Source organism: Stegodyphus dumicola, chromosome 7 (assembly GCF_044657685.1).
Source record: "Stegodyphus dumicola isolate Sdum_Otavi_A_Nest chromosome 7, ASM4465768v1".
Classification (NCBI taxonomy): Eukaryota; Metazoa; Arthropoda; class Arachnida; order Araneae; family Eresidae; genus Stegodyphus; species Stegodyphus dumicola.
Window position 1 is genome coordinate 153,256,063 of NC_140774.1, and position 19,111 is coordinate 153,275,173.

Genomic DNA, 19,111 nt, shown 5'->3' on the forward strand with positions numbered 1-19,111 from the left:
GCACAATTTATAAAACAGTTCTTAGCAAAAACAAAATAAAATTAAAAATGTCTTTTAAAATTGTTTTCATGGCAAGAGTTTTTCTCATGTAATTGTCTCAGAATTTTAAGAATATGCATCTGTTTCGTTTTTTTCCCTCTGATTTTTTTTTTTTTTTTTCAAAAATATTTCTGGCTTTTTGCTGTTGCAGAATTGGTAGGGTTAATTTTTCTTTAGGATTTTAAACACGCAGCTTAGAAAGTTTAGAAGGATTTGAAGGCAAGATTTATAGACACATGATTCTAGAAGATTCCTGAAAATGTGACAAAATGAAAAATGTCCCCATAGTATTAACACATAATGGATGTATTTTACAGAATGTTTGTGATGAATTTCTTACTTTTTGGAGAACATCTGGAAGAACAATGAAAACTTAATATAAAAATGAAACATACGCAGAAACTCGGGAAAACATTAGTTTGCATATTGAGGCAATTTTCTGATTGTTAGAAAATATGCCTTAAAGGGAAGGAAATTGATATAAATTAGCCAAAATGTCTAGGAAGGCTTCAAACTAAAAACTTGCGTAAATATTTTGTTGAGTGTTGTGTGTTTTGTAGCTTTTAACCCCTTAACTGCCGCGGAAAACGTACAAGATTCATTTCCCAGTGCCACGGTTTTTCACACAGGCGTGCGTAGTTATGCAATGTATTAGGGGGAAAATTAGTGCAAGTTTTACTTTCTAAAAACTGTTTACTGTCACAAAATAAAAAATAAATGCACAAAATTTAATGTTTTGAGTAAAAGTATGATAAAAAGATGTAAGTATAATAAAAATGGTGTTTTTATAATAAAAACGATCCCTAAAATGGAGTTTCGATCAATTCATTTTTAGACCAGTAAAGTGTAATATCAGGTTTCAGTGTTATACCATGTGAAATCAGTATGCCTAAAAAACATATATTTCTTCTGAACTGATTGAATGCCACGATTTTGTTCTTGATTTTTCGTTTGCAAGGTGTTGGTTCATATACTCGTCTACAAAACAGTTAGTTTCAGTAACAATATGAAGCACAAGCAGCTCATCAAAAATAATTCGAAAAAGATGAATGGTTTCATACATCCATTATATCTTTCTTTATTATTGGAACCTAGTACAAAAAGTAAACAAAAACGGAGGATACAGAATAAAAAAAAATATTTTTTACTCAAACAACATGAGCAAATACCGTGCAGTCATTACTTTCACTGCTTTAGACATACCCCTCTCTCCAATTTCTCCCCACACTACTCTGAAATAGTATCCTCCTTCGCATACTTTGTCAAAGTCATTGTGGTGTAGCATTCCAAAGCTTTGGAAATAATTTTATGGGTAGCAGTGCAAAGCAAATGATAGTATTTTGGAAGGGCATATATATATGCCTGTGGCGGTTAATGCATCGGCTGAGCAAGGCGTATATATACGTCTGCGGCAGTTAAGGGGTTAATGTGTAATTATTCTAATATCGGTTGAGAATCAGTGTCATACATTGCATGTATTTTAAACTGTAAAATTTTATTAGATTGTGATTTAAATAGAGCTTTTTTTTTAACAAATATTTTAAAAAAATAAATAAAATGCAATAGTGACCATGTAAATCCATAATGAGTAAAGTTATCTAACTACCTAATTTAATCATTTATAACTAACTGCTAAACCTTAAAAGTTATCTTTGCATATTAAAGGGAGTTGTTGCCTCTCATTAATCCCTACCGTAGTCACAAGATAAAACACAAAAATGTAAAAATTCTTGTAAAACTTATTCTTTGCATTTAGTGAGACTTAATATAAAACAACTTATTACCTGTGGGGCTGTAGTACCTTATTGGAACCTTAAACTACATTGGTTATCATAAATTAAGGAAAAATCACAAAAATCATGATTACTGAAAAAGTTACATGTAGAATTTAATGAAACTTACCCACAATATACAACACATAGTAAGGTATCAAATAACATAAAAAGAAATTACTAGACAAATATGGTAGTATAGAAATTAGTACATGTATAAAATGAACAAATCGTAGGTGTCAGTTTGCTATAGGAAAAGTATTTTCAATATGAAATATGATCTCCTCTAGAAGTAATACAGCACATACAGGCTTTCAATTATGCGGTCTATCAGTTCCATAGGAAGCGAGAGCCATTGCTCTTGCAAAGCAGTTGCAAGCGCAACTAGGGTCTGAGGGGCCAGATTGAGAGCAGCTAGATGTCTCCCTAAAGCATCCCAAACATGCTCGATAGGATTAAAGTCCAGGGATCAAGCTGGCCATTCCATGCGCATAATTGTTTCCTGTTGAAGCTAATCATCTATGATGCGAGCCTTGTGTGGTCTTGCATTGTCATCCTGTAACAGGAAAGCATCACCTATTGCCCCAGCATATAGGTGCACATAAACATCAAGGATGTCATCTCTATAAATCTGAGCATTCATGGTTCCCCTTGGAAAGACATGGAGGTCTGTGCATCCACCCAAAGAGATGCCACCCCAAACACAGACACTGCCCCTTTCGTATACATCTCTTTCTCGGATGTTTGATGGATGATAATGGGTTCTAGGTTCTCTCCATATCAAATAACGCCTACTATCGCTTTCTAGACTAAACCTGGACTCATCCGTAAAGAGAACTGCCCTCCATTGATCAGGCGTCCAGTGGACATGTTGTCGTGCCCACTGAAAACGGTCCCTCCTATGGCGTGACGTGAGCGGCACACAAATGGCTGGTCGCCTCACATACAGACCACCTTCATGAAGCCTTCTATGCACAATTGACGTTGACACGAATCTTCCGATGGCTGCAGCAAAGGAGGATCTAAGAAGAGTCGGAGTAGCAGTTCTATTCCTGTGTGCACATAATGTCAAATATCAGTCATCGTCGCTCGTCGTAGCAGTAGGCCGTCCTTGGCTGAACCTCCTAGATGCCAAATCTGTGGTTTGAAATTGCCTCCAAAGTGTATGAACCACAGAAGGACTCATATTTAGCCATCTGGCCACTTCTGTTTGACTTTGTCCTGTCTCTAGTCCCCCAATGGTTCTCCATCACAGTTCTGCAGGCAAATGATGCCTGGAGGTCATTGTTACGAATTTGCTATCTCGGATTTCTGATGTCATTGTCTCAGTGAAATATGTGGGCTTGCTCTCAAACATGGACTTTTATGCTCCTTGCACATGACATATTCCGAAAACAACGCCACTAATTTGCATATTGCAGTTTTACTCAGCTACTCTTACTTGGCAACATATTCAAATTTTACAATTTGGTTTGGCTTATTTTTGAGGGAGTTATCACTATTTTTGTGATTTTTCCTTAATTTATGATAACCAGTGTATATTAACTGAGTTAAAACCTCTGAAACTCTACACAAAGCTACAGCACTGCATCAGACAGAGCCTAACTTTCAAAACTTGCCAATCGTGCCTATATCAAGCCTTTCAGATTTGTTCTGATCAGGTCTCTCTCTAGGCAAGCAGCAGTGGTGACAACAGCCAGTCTTTTGTTATGAATTATGCTAATTATGCTTTTACTTCTCATTTTAACCCATGCTCCTTGACATAAAATCTACCTACTATTTATTAAGCATCTAGAGTCTAGACTGAGCAAGTTTGTGATAAAATGAGACATAAAAGAAAAAATCAACATAAAGCTAACTGTTTGTAAAACATAAATAAAATGTCACTTATCTTTTTTCAAATATGTCCAATTATAGGTGTAAAATATTTAATTAATGCTAAAATGATAAATTTCATAAAGTTTATTATATTCACAAACTTATTAATAATTATTTTAATTATGTTTAATATTATAATGCATCCTCCTTATGGATCTATTTATTTTTAGGAGGGTATTATAAAAGTTCAAAATAGATAATATTTTTAATTGAATTTATTCGGTTCCTATTTGCTTAAAAGCCCTTAATTTTTTTTTTTTTTTTCTTTTCATTAATGGTTCTTAAAAGTTCTTAAATGTACTTAATTTCTGTGTGCAGAAATGTGTACGAACCCTGTACAAATTATTTATTTTCACCACTTTTTAATGATTATATCGATTTAAACGAGTGCATGCAGAGCTGAATAAAATTTACAAGGAAGATCATTATTACTGTGAAAGTAAAGAATTGAACTGTTTTGAGGGCGAGGGCAATAGTGTTTATAGGTTGTTAGAAAACTGAATGATAAATAAAAGGCATTCTGCATATAATAAGTGAGCACCTTACTCCTCCACGGCAAACATTCAATTAACTAAATATAGCAACCTTTTTGGGAGAAGAGGCAAAATGTGCCAAGCACGCTTTGTTGGTCACCAAACAGTCGCCAGATACTGCCCCCCCCTATCGTAAAATTGTTGATGCCGTTTACAAATCAATCATCAGTCTGCAAACCCAAATTGAGCAACTCCTTGTGATCAATAAGAAGGTGGGGAAAAATCTACATTTACATTTAAACATTTTACACTAAAATTAAAATCTCAACTACTATAAATATTTGCAATGACATACCTGCAATTACAATCATTTTACTAATTACACATAATTTTACTATATAAACATAGATAACGCTTTTTTTTTAACTTCACCTAATGGTTTCAAATATTATCATTCTTATAACAATTTCTTAATTTTTAACTAAAGAAAATGAGTTGATAATCTTTCTAAACATGTTAAAATATACTCATGCTAGTATTACTCTAACAATGAAAGTAAAATTTAGCTTCTTACTTTTACATGTATAGATCATTAATAAAACGTTATCAAAATTTCTCTATTCAGATTACTTAAACATTGTATTGTTTTAAGTTACATGAAATAAAAGAAATTTTTATTACACAGAAAATCTTTTCCTCTAAAACAGATTCTATTAAAGTTTTCTTTAAGTAATGTTGTTGTAATGCAATTTTCCCCCTTGAAAAAATATCCAAATTTAGCACTTACCTCAAATATCTATTGCCTGATAAATTTTTCCCTTTTATTTCAAATTTCATAAATATCTTATTTGCACAAAATTGTAAAATTATCAAGAAAAACTTTAAATGTTGGTGAATATGAACAGTAAGTAATGTTCAAAGTTCATGTGTGGGGAGTCTGAATAATGCATGGGTTTTAGCCAGATTTCTAAGATTTTCCATTTCTTTCTTTCTTTTACTGTTCTCCATTGTAATAATCAGAATTTTTTTCACAAAATCAGCGTCTTCGATGTATTCTCTGCTATTCTGGAGTTTGTATTTTAGTTCTACCAGCTTCAAATAAGTAGTTGCTTCTTTGCCAGTTTCCAATAAAACAGTTACCAACCAAATCTTCTTTCTTCACGTTTTTGAACGTTTTCTTCCTCCCCTTTTTTTAAAAACAAAACTTTTCAAACTTCACAATTAAATCATTCTTATTCGGAAATGCGAACTTTCATATGTTAGGCTTAAAATTAGGCCTCTTTCATTTTCAGTGCTCTGAGCTCTTAACTCGTTATTCAGAGCATGTTGTAATGGCTTCGTGGTTAAGAAGGCTCCATTTGACAAAACAAAACAGAACATTTATTAAAATAATATGAATGCATATAAATGTAACTCACAGCAGTACATTGCTCCTACAACATACAATAAGCGAGCACCTTGCTCATCCACATCGAACATTCAACTAACTAAATATAGCAACTTTTTCGGGAGAGGAGATGAAACATGCCAAGTGGGCTTTGTTGATCGTCAAAGAGTCACTAGATACTAGAGTAGGCAAACAAAGCCATCCAAAATAAATGTATGGAAAATTTGGGATCTTTTGATTATCTGCACCCTCTTTGAAAACTTTAATGAAGGTAATATACAAAAAGCTAAAAAAAATTGTGAAGGAATAAAAAGTATTTCTAAAACTAATTTTCTTTCCTTCATAACCATTTGATAAGCATATAATTCCTTAAACTTAATGTGGCAACACCTTAGAATCATTATCAGCTTTTAAAAAAAACTTAACACAGTTTGCATAGCTATTCATTGACTTTGTTATCTTATGCTGTTTTAATGACATCAGTGAATTCTTCTTCTGCACCATTTCCTGCAGCAGCAGCTGCGTTCAGTACTTCAAAGTTCAGGCAAATCAGGTTTTAAAGAACTTGAGGGTTTCTCATGCAGTTTCATTTCTACTATGATCAGGATCAGTCTTGCTTATTTCTTGTAATACAGCAAGCAGTTTCATGTAATATTTTATTTTTAACAAAATCAGCTTGCAAAATAAGTTCACGATTATGGCTTGGAATAAGCGATTCCATGATCTGACACAAATATCACAGTATTGTATAATTTTTCAAATTCTCAGCTGCGTTTCAAAAGCATCTATCTGTCTGTGCATTTTTAAGCAGTACTCAATGCTCTGATCTATAGATCGTAAAACCATTGTAATTTTCAGTGTGGAAGTAGCTCAACCTGAATAATAAAAAAAAATATCCTCGGTTTTTTTTTTTTTTTTTTTTTTTTTTTAAAGTTTGTCTTTTAGTTTATTTTTTATGTCCTATGCAGAAGAGAGGTTCTTAATAGGACATAAAAAATAAACTAAAAGACAAACTTAAAAAAAAAAAAAAAAAAAAAAAAAAGAGAATTGAGGACATAAACGATAACTGACACGGACAGTTAGCCGACAGGACATTTAGCTGACATGAACAGTTAGCCGATAGGACATTTAGCCGACACGGAGAGTTAGCTGTCAGGATATTTAGCTACGGGACACTTAACTGTCAAGACATTTAGTCAAGGCTAAGCCGACAGTGAAGTTAAGCTGACACGTACCTAATAATTATTCAGACTTACTATGGATTACAAAATTTCTCGACTTCTCCATAAGTTCAATATTTAAGTTATTTTTCCCACTATCGGTAAAATTCAGTTTTCGATTCTAAAGATCTCATATGTGCTTTTAATTATAGTGTTTGATATGTAACGTGCCATTTGGTGTATATTGCAGGGTTGCCACGCTACCGGGAAAACCAGAAAAAGTCAGGGAATTCGGAAATTTACCAAAAAATTCAGGGAAAAGTCAGGGAATTTAAGTGTTTTAGTCAAAATCTGGAAAAGTCGGGGAATTTCATACAACGATCCCGCCAAAAAAGGCGAGTTTTGCGCCGACGTCGGAAGAGATCACTTTTTTGGCGAATTGTGTATCACGTGAGTGTCATTCGGGCAGCTGGCATAGAGCCAATTTTCGCAGCTCCAATTTGATTGTCTTTTAGAAAGGCAAATCAAGTTTCCCGCAACTTTTAGTTTCCAGTAACCTCGAAAATCGCATGTGCAGTGCATGAACTAAAGAAAGTACCTGTTCTCGTATAAAACAAAATGGGTTTAATCCTAGTATACGGTACCATGAAGGTTAGAATCAAAAAATATGTATTGCAAAGAAAACCTCTCTGCAACAAACGTGGCTCCGTTCCATCATAGAGGGAAACAGCTGTGCATGCACAATATATCTGTCGCCAAAGCTCGAAACCGGTGTCGAAGTTCGAAGGTCACGTTATCAAGAATTCATAAAATGAATATCGTTTAAAATTTCTTTAAACTCTAAAGGAAAAGAAAATATTTTTTGGCGCAAGTAAATTAATTCATAGATTAGTTATTTTGAGGGGGGGAACTACGAAAATTCGTTTTTAAAATTATTGCGAAAAATCCAAGAAAAAACGTTTTTTGATAAAACGTTTCTTCTTGGATTTTTTGCAATAATTTAAAAACGAATTTTTGTAGTTTTCTTTTTTGTCAAAGAACGTTTCTTCTTAACATGTGTTTCTCAATTTCCTGTACACATCGCGGAGAGGGAAATTCTGGCCGCGAGGTTCCGTCGCTAAATCCCTTGACAAATTTTCCCTCCGCTTTCTAGCCGCATAATAGCATTTAAGTGTATGGAACCTTTTCTTCTTTACATAGACGTTCTTTGATTAGAATAATCTCCATGTATGGTACAGCGGAATTTTGCGACATGATGATGAGCAGTAAACGAGTCATTTTGTTCTTGGCGACAATTTTCAAAATCGTGCGAAGGCCGTACCGTATACTAGGATTTTACCACAAAATCTTTTTTTTTTTCTTTTCTTTTTAATAAATACCTTGTCATTTTGCAGTAAAATAAAAAAATAGTAATCAGTCATCTAGGCTAACCATGTAATATAACTATATTCGCTAAAATATCGTTGATTATTCTAATTCAGTTTTTAAGAAATTATCTTTATTTTTATGTTATTCATATCATTTAATGTTGCTTCTTCCCTCTAAATTTATTTATCATTAGTAAATAATATTTCCAAATTTCAGGAAATTTTCTCTGGCATAAACCTAAAATTAATGCTAGCAGTATGATGACATCACGAAATTTAATGCACATATTTTTTCCTTATGTATGCTGCGAAATAAATATAAAATACCTCAATTTAGTAAAAAAAATATCATTAAATAGATTTCTTTCTTTCACTTAGCTACAGAATGTCTGCAAAAAAGCCTTATTTTATTCCAGATTGGCGAGATTCTAATCTCCATCTTCAGTGGAGAAAACAACTCCTATTATAATTATATTTGTGTTTTCAAGTGTTAAGGTGCCTTTTAAGAAGACACCTCACACAAATTAAATTTACCTAAAATCTAACCTAACTTTTAGCATTGCGTTGTGATTTATAAGAACCGGATTAGCCTCATGTTGAACTGGTGATGATCATGAGTAATAATTAAATAAAACGTACAATTGTTATACAATGTATATATCTTACATTTTATTAAGTTTCTTAAGTGGAAAAGTAAACGAAATTATCAAACAAACTGTACCAAGAATAATTAAGAATAAATGTCCTCTGAGATTTATTGAATAATTATGTGAATTTGCTACACAGTACAAGTAATACCATGATTAATTTACCTCTTAGCACAGCCAACGTACATTACGCGGATAGACTGGAATTTTCTTGAAACATACCTGGTAAACCTGGAAAAGTCAGGGAATTTCATTCACCTGTTTGAGTGGCAACCCTGATATTGGCCAAATTGAAAAAGCCCTGAAATTTCTCGTCAGGGAATATGAATTAAATTTTGAAAGAAAAAAGAATTTTTTTAGCTAAGTACGACGGTCACTTAATTACATTTTAATATGGGATCTTCAAAAAGTATCCGTAATGCTTCTTCATTTAATCAACTGGGTTCTTTTAAGCACTTTCACATGATTAATAATTTCCCTTGTTTACTTAATGATAATAATTTTCCAATCTCGCTCTTCCAAATGCTTTCAAATTTCTAATATCTTTATGTTTCATTAATATTTTACTCATCACATCATGTTACATTCTTTCCCTTACAAAATCGTTTGGCTCCTCCCACTACTGAAATTTCCTTTCCCTGTGCTATGAAGCAACACAGTCGTAGATGTAGGTATCCAGCCATTGCCTTACCTTATATATAGCAAGTAAAATCACTGAGCATAACCTTTTCTGTGCTAGCATTAAGTTCAGGAGATTTGAATGCTAAGCATTCAGATACCATTTTAGCGAAGTAGGAGGTGATGAGCAATTATATTCGTAGGGAGCAATTATAGTGATTTGGCAGATACTGTATAGGCATAACTTGCTTGTAGGAATATCGTACGAGAATCCGCAATGAGGTGGGATCATTCATTTCGTGTTACAAAGCGCAGTTACTCGCAGGCTAGACTTAACTGGCTGCTGTCCTCAGCTTAGGAGGAGTAGACCGTTCTGAAAAATCTGAATAATGCAATAAAAGTTATTGTTATTCTTGAATTATATTTTATGTAGAAACATATGGTGGTGAGGATTAGTTTAGCAAATATTTTTTATTTTGTTATTAGAAACAATTAAAAAAAGTGAATTTGTAAGACAAGCAAAGGTCTAATTATTTGTCATCTCTATAATTTGCAGTTCATGTCACCATTTTTGAGGTAAAAATATTGTGACATTTTATTGACCATGCCTCTCGCTTGAAATACTTACTTAGGTTAATGTTTATTGCTCTAAACTAGTGCATAATGTTTAATTTAGAAGTAAAATATTCTTTAAGGTTTTGATTTATTCATAACTGAAGCTGCAGAAGGAGGGGCCACAAAGTAAGGCAGAGCAAAATGAAACATTCTGAAAAGTCACTGTAATTTAGTGCCATCTAACGATGCTAGATTTAACTAGATCAGTCATGTAAATAGATAATATTATGTACCATGTTTTAGGTCGCGATTAAGTCGCGATGTGCAATTTTCAATATAAATATTCTCAATATAACTTTTATAAAATATAACTTTTCTCAATATCTGTTAAAAATGTATAAATTTTCATTTAATTTTTCATTAATTTTATTTTTTTTTCCTCTTTCATTCCTTCTCTTTCTCGTTTTTGGTTAAGCGTTCACCTAACAGGAGTAAGCTTGGTTTATGTAATTACGGCAAAGCCAGAGGGCTATTTGCCTAACGGTAGGGATGCCTTCGTGGAGGACTTTCTAATGAAAACTGCCTTGTAGACATGTTACACATGGGAAAATCCACGAAAACAGCCTGTCTGTTTGCAGGATTCAAATTCGAACCGAACTGCCAGTGTTCAGTGACTTTACCGCTCGGCAGTTGCTGAGTCTAACAGAAATAGAGTGACAGTTTTACTTAATATATAACAAGTCTCTTCCAATGAAAATTGCCTTTTTGGGCTAGAACTTTATTAATACATTCAGGAAAATGGGCACCAAAAATTTTCCCATTACCATGTAGCTAAACCGAAAACGAGAAGGAGAAGGAATGAAAGAGAAAAAAAATAAAATGAATGAAAAATGAAATGAAAATTTATACATTTTTAACAGATATTGAGAATTATATTTTATAAAAGTTATATTGAGAATATTAATATAACATATATTGAAAATTACACATCACGACTTTCAAAATATAGTACATAGTATTATATCTATTTACATGACTGATCTAGTTAAATCTAGCATTGATAGATGGCATCACATGACGGTGACTTTACACGATCTGACGCTTTGCTCCGCCCTACTTTGTGGCCGCCTCCTTCTGCAGCTTCAGTTATAAATTTAAAAAAAGCCTTAAACCATATTTTACTTCTACATTAAACATTATGCATTAGTTAAGGGCTATAAACATTAACCTATGTAAGTATTTTAAGTCAGAAGAGTGGTCAATAAAATGTTACAGAATTTTTATCTCAAGGATGGTTGCATGAACTGCAAATTATAGAGGTCACAAATACCTTTGCTGGTCTTCAAAATGCAATTTTTTTAATTGCTTTTAATAACAAAATAAAATATATTTGCTAAACTAACCCTCACCACCATATGTTTCTATAAAAAATTATAATTCAGGAATAACAATAATTTTTATTGCATTATTCAGATTTTTCATGACAGGGAAAGGAAATTTCGTTAGTGGGAGGAGCCAAACGATTTTTTAAGGGAAGGAATGTAACATGATGTGATGAGTAAAATAGTAATGAAACGTAAATATATTAGAAATTTGAAAGCATTTGGAAGAACGAGATTGGAAAATTAATATCTTTAAGTAAACAAGAAAAATTATTAATGATGTGAAAGTTGATTAAATGAAGAAGCTTTACAGATAATTTTTGAAGAATGGGATCTTCAAAAATTATCCGTAAAGCTTCTAAATTAAAATGTAATTAAGTGACTGCCGTACTTAAATAAAAAAAAATTCCTTTTTCTTTCTAAATTTAATTCATATTCCCTGACAAGAAATTTCAGCGCTTTTTCAATTTCGCCTATATATGCCAAACAGCACGATACATATCAAACAATGCTAAATTAACACAATAATTAAAAGCGCATATGATATCTTCAAGAATCGAAAACTGAATTTTAATGATAGGTGAAAAAATAACTTAAATATTGAACTTATGAGAAGTCGAGAAATTTTGTAATTGATTGTAAGTTTAAATAATTATTGGGTATGCGCCAGCTAAACGTCACTGTCAGCTTAGTGTCATGTTGACTAAATGTCTTGACAGTTAGTTAACTGTACCATAGCTAAATGCCCTGACAGCAAATTCTGTGTGTCGTCTAAATGTCCTGTTGGCTAAGTGTCCTGTCGGTTAACTGTCCGTGTCGACTAAATGTCCTTGTCGGCTAAATGACCTGTCGGCTAAGTGTCCGTGTCAGCTAAGTGTCCTGTTGGCTAACTGGTATCAGTTAAGTGTCCCGTCGGCTAAGTGTCATGCACCCATGTGTGATATCTGGGCATTTTACAATTTAACATAAATACAAAAGAGAGCTTCTTTAAAACTGCCATGTTTGTTTCAATAACTTTTTAATTTTTTATTTAACTCTTTTCTTTACCATCGTAAATTTCATAGAACAGCCAACCTTTTTGTCATTAAATAAATGAATAACTCTTGCAGTGAGCATTTAGAAAAATGTTCATCTTTTCATTTAGTAGTCATCTGCTTATGCAATTTCTTCACAAACTTCTTTTAGGTATCCTGTTTATGTGATAACTTGAATTTTTGATTCGAAGGTAGACATAAAAGAGCAGGTTTTCTTCAGGGGAGATATTTTTGCTTCTGGCTTCACATAGCCAAGGAAATGGCTTTTCCTTCATCCTGGAAGTTTATTTTCTAGAAATATTTGTATAAAGGATATTCTGCAACCAGTGTCATGAACATCAATAATTATTAGGCCTGTCTTAGTGGCTCAGCTTTTTGGATCTGCTCATGAAGACATGCATTTAAACAGCTTCTATTAGCTTTTTTTTTATAATTACATAATTTAGTCTCTGTTTTCATAAACTTCCATAGTGTAAAAAAATCTCATGCCTAGATAAAGACAGTCATGCCACTTAAGGGGTTAATAATTGCATTCTGTGAATTCATTGAAATCTTGTAGTTCTGAGTAATTTCAGGCATATTGAAAAGCTGATCATCCACTTTTTTAATGCATATTTTTTTAAAGCATTCATAAACATATTATTTATTTAGTGTAGTTAGAAAATTAAAATTTCAGCCAGAAAATGAAAAATACATAAATATTAATTCTTTGGCACAAATGAAGAATATCCATGATCTGGATTATTTTACCATACAGGTGCCAAGTTCTTTGATCAAAACAGTCTCTGTATTATAACTCCTTTAATATGTGTTTAAGCATACTGCCAACTATGAATCTGAGGACAAATTCCTCTTCCTTCCTCTCCCAATTTTGGAGGTTCAAATGCTTGAAGAAATTTGATCATTCAATCAGTTTTGAAAATTTTCATCTTCTGTCCAGATTTTCAGCATTCAGAAATGGGGGAAATAAAAGGACAACTTGAGTTCAAAAGAAAAAAAGAATGGGTAATTTTAGTTTTTTAATAGAAATAGGGAGTAACATTATTTCTTTAAAAGTGAAATATTTTTAGAACCAAAATGATAGTTGTAAAAGCAAGTTATTTGGTGAATTTAGTAAAAATGAAAATCCACTTTATTTGCAGTTTTTAGTTTACTGTATGCATTCTTAATTATATAAATGTTAAAAAAATAAATAAATAAGTAAGTAAAAATAAATTGTTAATAATATTTTACATGTAAAGGTTGAGTTTTCATTTGCATTCTTATAAAATTCAGCAGTAATTATTACAAAATATGTGTATTTTTTCCTTCATGTAGCATTTAAAAATTGCCATTGTATTTCCAGATGCATTTATGCATCTATACCATATTTAACTATTTGGATGTATGTGTGTATGCATTACATTGTATGTGTATATCTTATATACTTCTATTACAGTTATGAAAATGCTGGAAATACATTTGAGCATCCTCGCAATGCTAGTCGACAACTATCTTCAGTTAAAAAACTTAATTCTCCTGAACAAAGTGGTTCTGCAAACTCAAGGTATCACAAAATATCAAATATTAATTGTATAAATCATCCAGTTCATAAAGCTAAAAAATTTTTATATTAACATATCAGTTAAATACAATTTTAGCATTACAATGCTTCTTAAATTATATGATAAACAATGTAACGAAAAACTGTTCCAATTCTTTTGAAGATATATCTTAAGTTTTTTACAGTTGCAGAGACAATAATGAAGATTATAAATATGAACAAAGATAGAGTTGGAATTCAGCACTGAGACTCAGATTTTGGACTTTATATGTTTCTTTCTTTCTTTTTTTTTTTTTCTTCCTGGCCAGTCCCATTTTATGATCATACGGATAGGAGGATCGGAGCTGTGCAATAATAATAATAATCTTAAGTTTTTTTAATATACGTAAAATTATAGTTTAATTCCCTACAAATTGAAATAGTGCAAAATGGCAAATTTTTTTTAATATATATGTTTAGCTAGTAAATGATTTTTTGATTAGGATTCTTAAGTATCAATTTTTAAGGCATATTCTTAAGAAGAAGAAAGTCATTTCCAGAGAACAAGACCAGTTAAATAAAATTTGGTTATATAAAATTAGTCGCATTCCTTCAAACGTTATAATAAATTTGAAGAAGGGCGAAGAGTCTATTGAAAGAGAACTGATAAAATTCTTAAATATTAAAAATACTGGAGAAATTAAATGTAAAAAAATTTTGTGTAGTACTCTTATACAGTCAAAAGTCGTTAATTCGGACACCCATATTCCGGAATGATCTATAATCCGGACCTCAAAGCTACAAACTTTCTGCGCATGCGTCACGTTCACGCATGCGCACAGGCATTTACGAGTGCGCATAAGACCTTTACTGCTGCGAATATGTTTGTGCGCATGCACGTTTAATGTGTAACGGACGGTACAAGCTAAGCTAACATTATCTAATTCAGTTAATGTTGCAGATTGCGTTGTTCCTTAATCTTCGAATTGGATCCGGCGTATTATTTTTTGCAGACTGTTAGAGCAATTTCATAAAAGTAAGCTTGAACTTTCGATTATGTCAAATAGAATTTCCTATATATATTTACTAATATGTAATTTGTATCTACAAAGCGAAAGTATGTTTCGAAATCCGAAATCTGTTTATCAATTTCACGCCGTGGATTGGAAGTTGATCTGTCAGCACTATCCTTATCTTCAGGGCAGATGTTTTTATTTTATTTGGCTTATAATTGCTTACTAAGTGTAGTATTTCATCTCGATGTACTCTGTCTTTGATATGATTTAAATCAAGTTCCACGTCATTATAATTCGTTTCCGATAGTGAAGAAAGTGACCCAGAGGTTATTGAAAACGAAAACATTTCGATTGACAAATTAGTCGGTATTCTCAACACAGCAATTATAGGACTTGAACAGTGGAACTTTGTAACTAAACAAGAAATTATGTCTGTTTAATAGAATTAAAGAGAAAGTATTATCACATGAAACGAAACACTTTACATTGAAAGAAATGTTTAATAAAGTAAACAAATAAATATTAAGCTTTTTCTTTTTGTAAATTTTGATACCCTTTAGATCATAATTGTTCTTTATTTCATAAATTACGGTTTCATATTTTTAATTTTGTAATTTCTGCATGCCATCTCACCAGATTTAAACTGATGATCTATAATCCGGAAAAATCGATAATCCGGAATCGCCGAAGTCCCGACGAGTCCGGATTAATGACTTTTGACTGTAATAAAAAGGAATACAAAGCTTTCAAAATTAATATGATTTCTCTTCAACTTATTAGATCCATTTTTTTTTTTGTAAATAAATACCATATTTATTTGAATGTAAGACTCTTTTTCATTGAATTTTAGGTTCTAATATTTTATAGGATCTTATAATTGAATATTTTGATAAATGAAATTGTAAAATGAAAGGAGAATTTAATTATTGTACTATATAATTACACTAAATAAACCATACAGGTAATTATGATGTATATAAACTGTATAACTATTACTAATTATAGTACTCCTATCTAGTTAAGTGATTTTAGTTTTGACCTGCAGCTCCTGTACTTGTCACTGATATGTCTGTAAACAAATAGGTAACAATATATCACTAAATTTTTCTTTATATACTGTGGTAAAATATTGTATTTAATTAGTTTCCCTTTCATTCTAATCGGAACCATACTCTCATCAGATATTCACCTGCATTTTTATTTCTTAAAATTTATCCAAAAAGGTAAGGGACTGTTTTATTTGAGCAAACATAGTATAAATTGTTCATTTTTTTCCATCTCTGGGGCATTTGATCAATAAATAGGCAATCAGTAGAATGGATTACAAATTTAAGATTGTAATTAGAAATTACTATTTTCTGTGTTAAAAGTTTTAAATAGATTAAAATTTGGCAACATTCATTCTTTGATCTTATTGAATATATCTGGTAATTTTGAAGAAGACTTCCAAAGGAGTCATCTAAGAAGCAAATAGTATTTTAACATTTTTTCAGATAATATATAAACTTTAATAATTTTTATAGGGGAGTAAAATATCTTAATTCATGGTAACTGCTGTTATTATTTTCATATGGTCATCATTTTCAATATAATTTGGCTTTGAAAAGAAGGCAGTTTCTATCGAAAAAGATGACCTGATATAGTATAATTGCACTGTTCCAATACTAAATAAACCAGGTAATTATGATAATTATAAACTGTGTAACTGTTGCTAATAATAATAGCTGAGTGAGTATGAATGATTTATTGTCCCTTTCTGATTTATAATGAAACAGCCAAAGGCCTGTGTTGTATTATGACATGTGATTATTATGAAAATAGTTTAGAAAATTATTTACAGGAAATTTAATTTGGGAAAATTATATGTCCTGCCTATGGGGATATGAGTTCATACTAAGATAATATTAGAATGTAAATGACTACTTTTATAACTACTCATTATTCAAATATAGGGCTCTTTTATTCCTGCAGACAGCAATGAACTAATCTCAAAATGTACAAAATCATTCCTTTTGATCAAAAAGAATCGTGATGAATGCTTGCTGAAGTATACTTGGCATATCTAATGTTTCATTGCATATTATTTTGATTGAAAAAGTAATAAAAAGAAAGATTTGTACTTGATTAGCTCCCCACAAATTAAATTGAATATTATTAAGATGAACATGTGAAAAACAAAAGTCATAGATTATATCACCACCAGTGATGAGAAATGGTTTTGCAAATATCACCTGAGAACCAAAGTGCTGGAGTGCATTGAGATCTTCAATTGAGAAAACAACATTTCCGAAAACTTTTAAGATTAGTCCCTCCCTCCGCCCCCCAAAAGTATTTTAAGTAAATTGTTCAAAAGTCATCTCTTAGGAAAGATGTCTATCATCTCATCTATCATCACTTATTCACTAGATTTATTACCATGCAACTGTTTTCTGCTTTGCAGAATGAAAATGGTGAGGAATCCTTGTAATAATGTTGAAGGCAGTTCACGTGCCATAATGAGTATTATTGAAGTTATCATAAAGCAGACTTGCCTAAATCAATTCATAATTGATTTAGGCAAGCTTAATTTCAATTTAAACTGAACATATATTAATCACTTTTTACAGTACATATGCAATACACTTTTGTTAACATCATTCAGTGTTGATGTTAGTGTCATTCCAGGATTTATTCTTGATGGTAAGGATAGCCTGGCTGCATAATTCTTTTAATTATTTATTTTTTATTAAAATTTAAAAAAAAATGTTTATTTTTAGCTCAAAAGGGCCTCTTAGTCTTAAAATGGGATTTTCCGTCATTTCACTTTTCATTCAAGTTTGTTGCCATTCAGCAAAATATAAGATATTTGTCTTTCAAACTGAATCCATCTATTATGGATTAACAAACTAAGCTATTTGAAAGCACTAGATGGAGTTCTGAAGAATATTCATTTCTTATTTTTGAATTGGATTGATTTAAGTAATAAAAATACATTTAATTCATGATCTATTTAATTAAAAATGACTTGTATTTTCACAGTATGACGATATATATATATATATTATTATTTATCTCATTTGTAAAATTTTAACGAATTTTTGATCAACAAACTATAATTTGAAAGCAAGAAGTGGCAACGCTGTACATAATGAAGCGTTTATCTTCTGTATGCGAGACTATATACCGAAAATTCTAAGACTATGCGTTTTTTTAATATTTTGTGAATTTGCTGTTGAATTGAATTTTATCTGGTATAAGTGTGAAGAACATGGTATTTAATAAATAAAATTACCACACAAAATGTTAATAATAAAAAGATTAAAAAAAGTGTTGTAAGCTGTCGAAGAAAATTGAACTTTGATAAACTGGACGGGGGAGGAACTCTGAAAGCTTTCAGTTTTTATATTATGCCCAAAGGGGCAGTTTTTTAATGTTTTGTGTGTTACCTTTATTTATTAAATATCATGTTCTTCACACTTAAACCATAAAATTCAACTCAACAGATATATCACAAAATAATTTAAAAAGAGCATATCTTAAGAATTTTCGCTGCACAGTCTCGTGCACTGGAGATAAAAATATTCCCCCCTGCATAGTGTTGCCATTACTCGCTTTGAATCATTAAAGTTTTATAAAACATGAAATAGGTAGTAAAACAAATTCCAAATGTGGCATTCAGATTCCCATTCAAGTGGAGGGCAACGTTATTCAAAAGTTGATATCTCTAGGTATGTTTTTTTCACAGTGGGGAAAACATACATACATTCATGCAGATTCTTCATTATTGATTTCTTCAAATATAATGCAGGTCTCTAATATTTGAGCACAACAATTTGAAAAAAGAAACGCCATTTATAGTGAAACAACATTAAAAAAATGAAATTAATTGCCCCTTTGGAAGCCCCCTCCCCCAAAATTTAACACTGCCTTGGGAATTCTAAATGTATGCTGCTATACTGCTTTTAATATTTTTATGATTTTTACTGTTGACTTGTATGTGGCATAAGTGTGAAAAAAAAGATGCTTAATGATAAAGTTAAAAAGACAGGGGAAAAAAAAAATATTAGTTGGAGTGAGTGCAACAGCAAACTAGTAGCCTACAGGTGCAGTGAAAGCATGAAAACTTTTAACAAACCCTTTTAACAATCATTAAAATATGAAACTTTTCAGATTCCCCCACACTCTTGTTATTATTTTTTAAATTATGTTTCCCACATATAATGTAAATAAAGACAGATTTCCTTAATGTCATCCTTCATTTAGCCGTCTCTTTGGAGCCTGG

The 19,111-nt window shown here is 31.5% G+C and overlaps 1 protein-coding gene across 2 annotated transcripts in view; it reads left to right on the top strand.

Moving 5' to 3' along the window:
- Window positions 1-19,111, top strand: part of LOC118199317 (uncharacterized) — a 106,936-nt gene that overhangs the window by 42,182 nt on the left and 45,643 nt on the right. For both annotated transcript variants that reach the window (XM_085820933.1, XM_085820932.1), the window contains exon 9: window positions 13,751-13,858. In XM_085820933.1, the coding sequence (XP_085677059.1) occupies window positions 13,751-13,858 (108 nt within the window). The remainder of the gene's footprint in view (window positions 1-13,750; window positions 13,859-19,111) is intronic.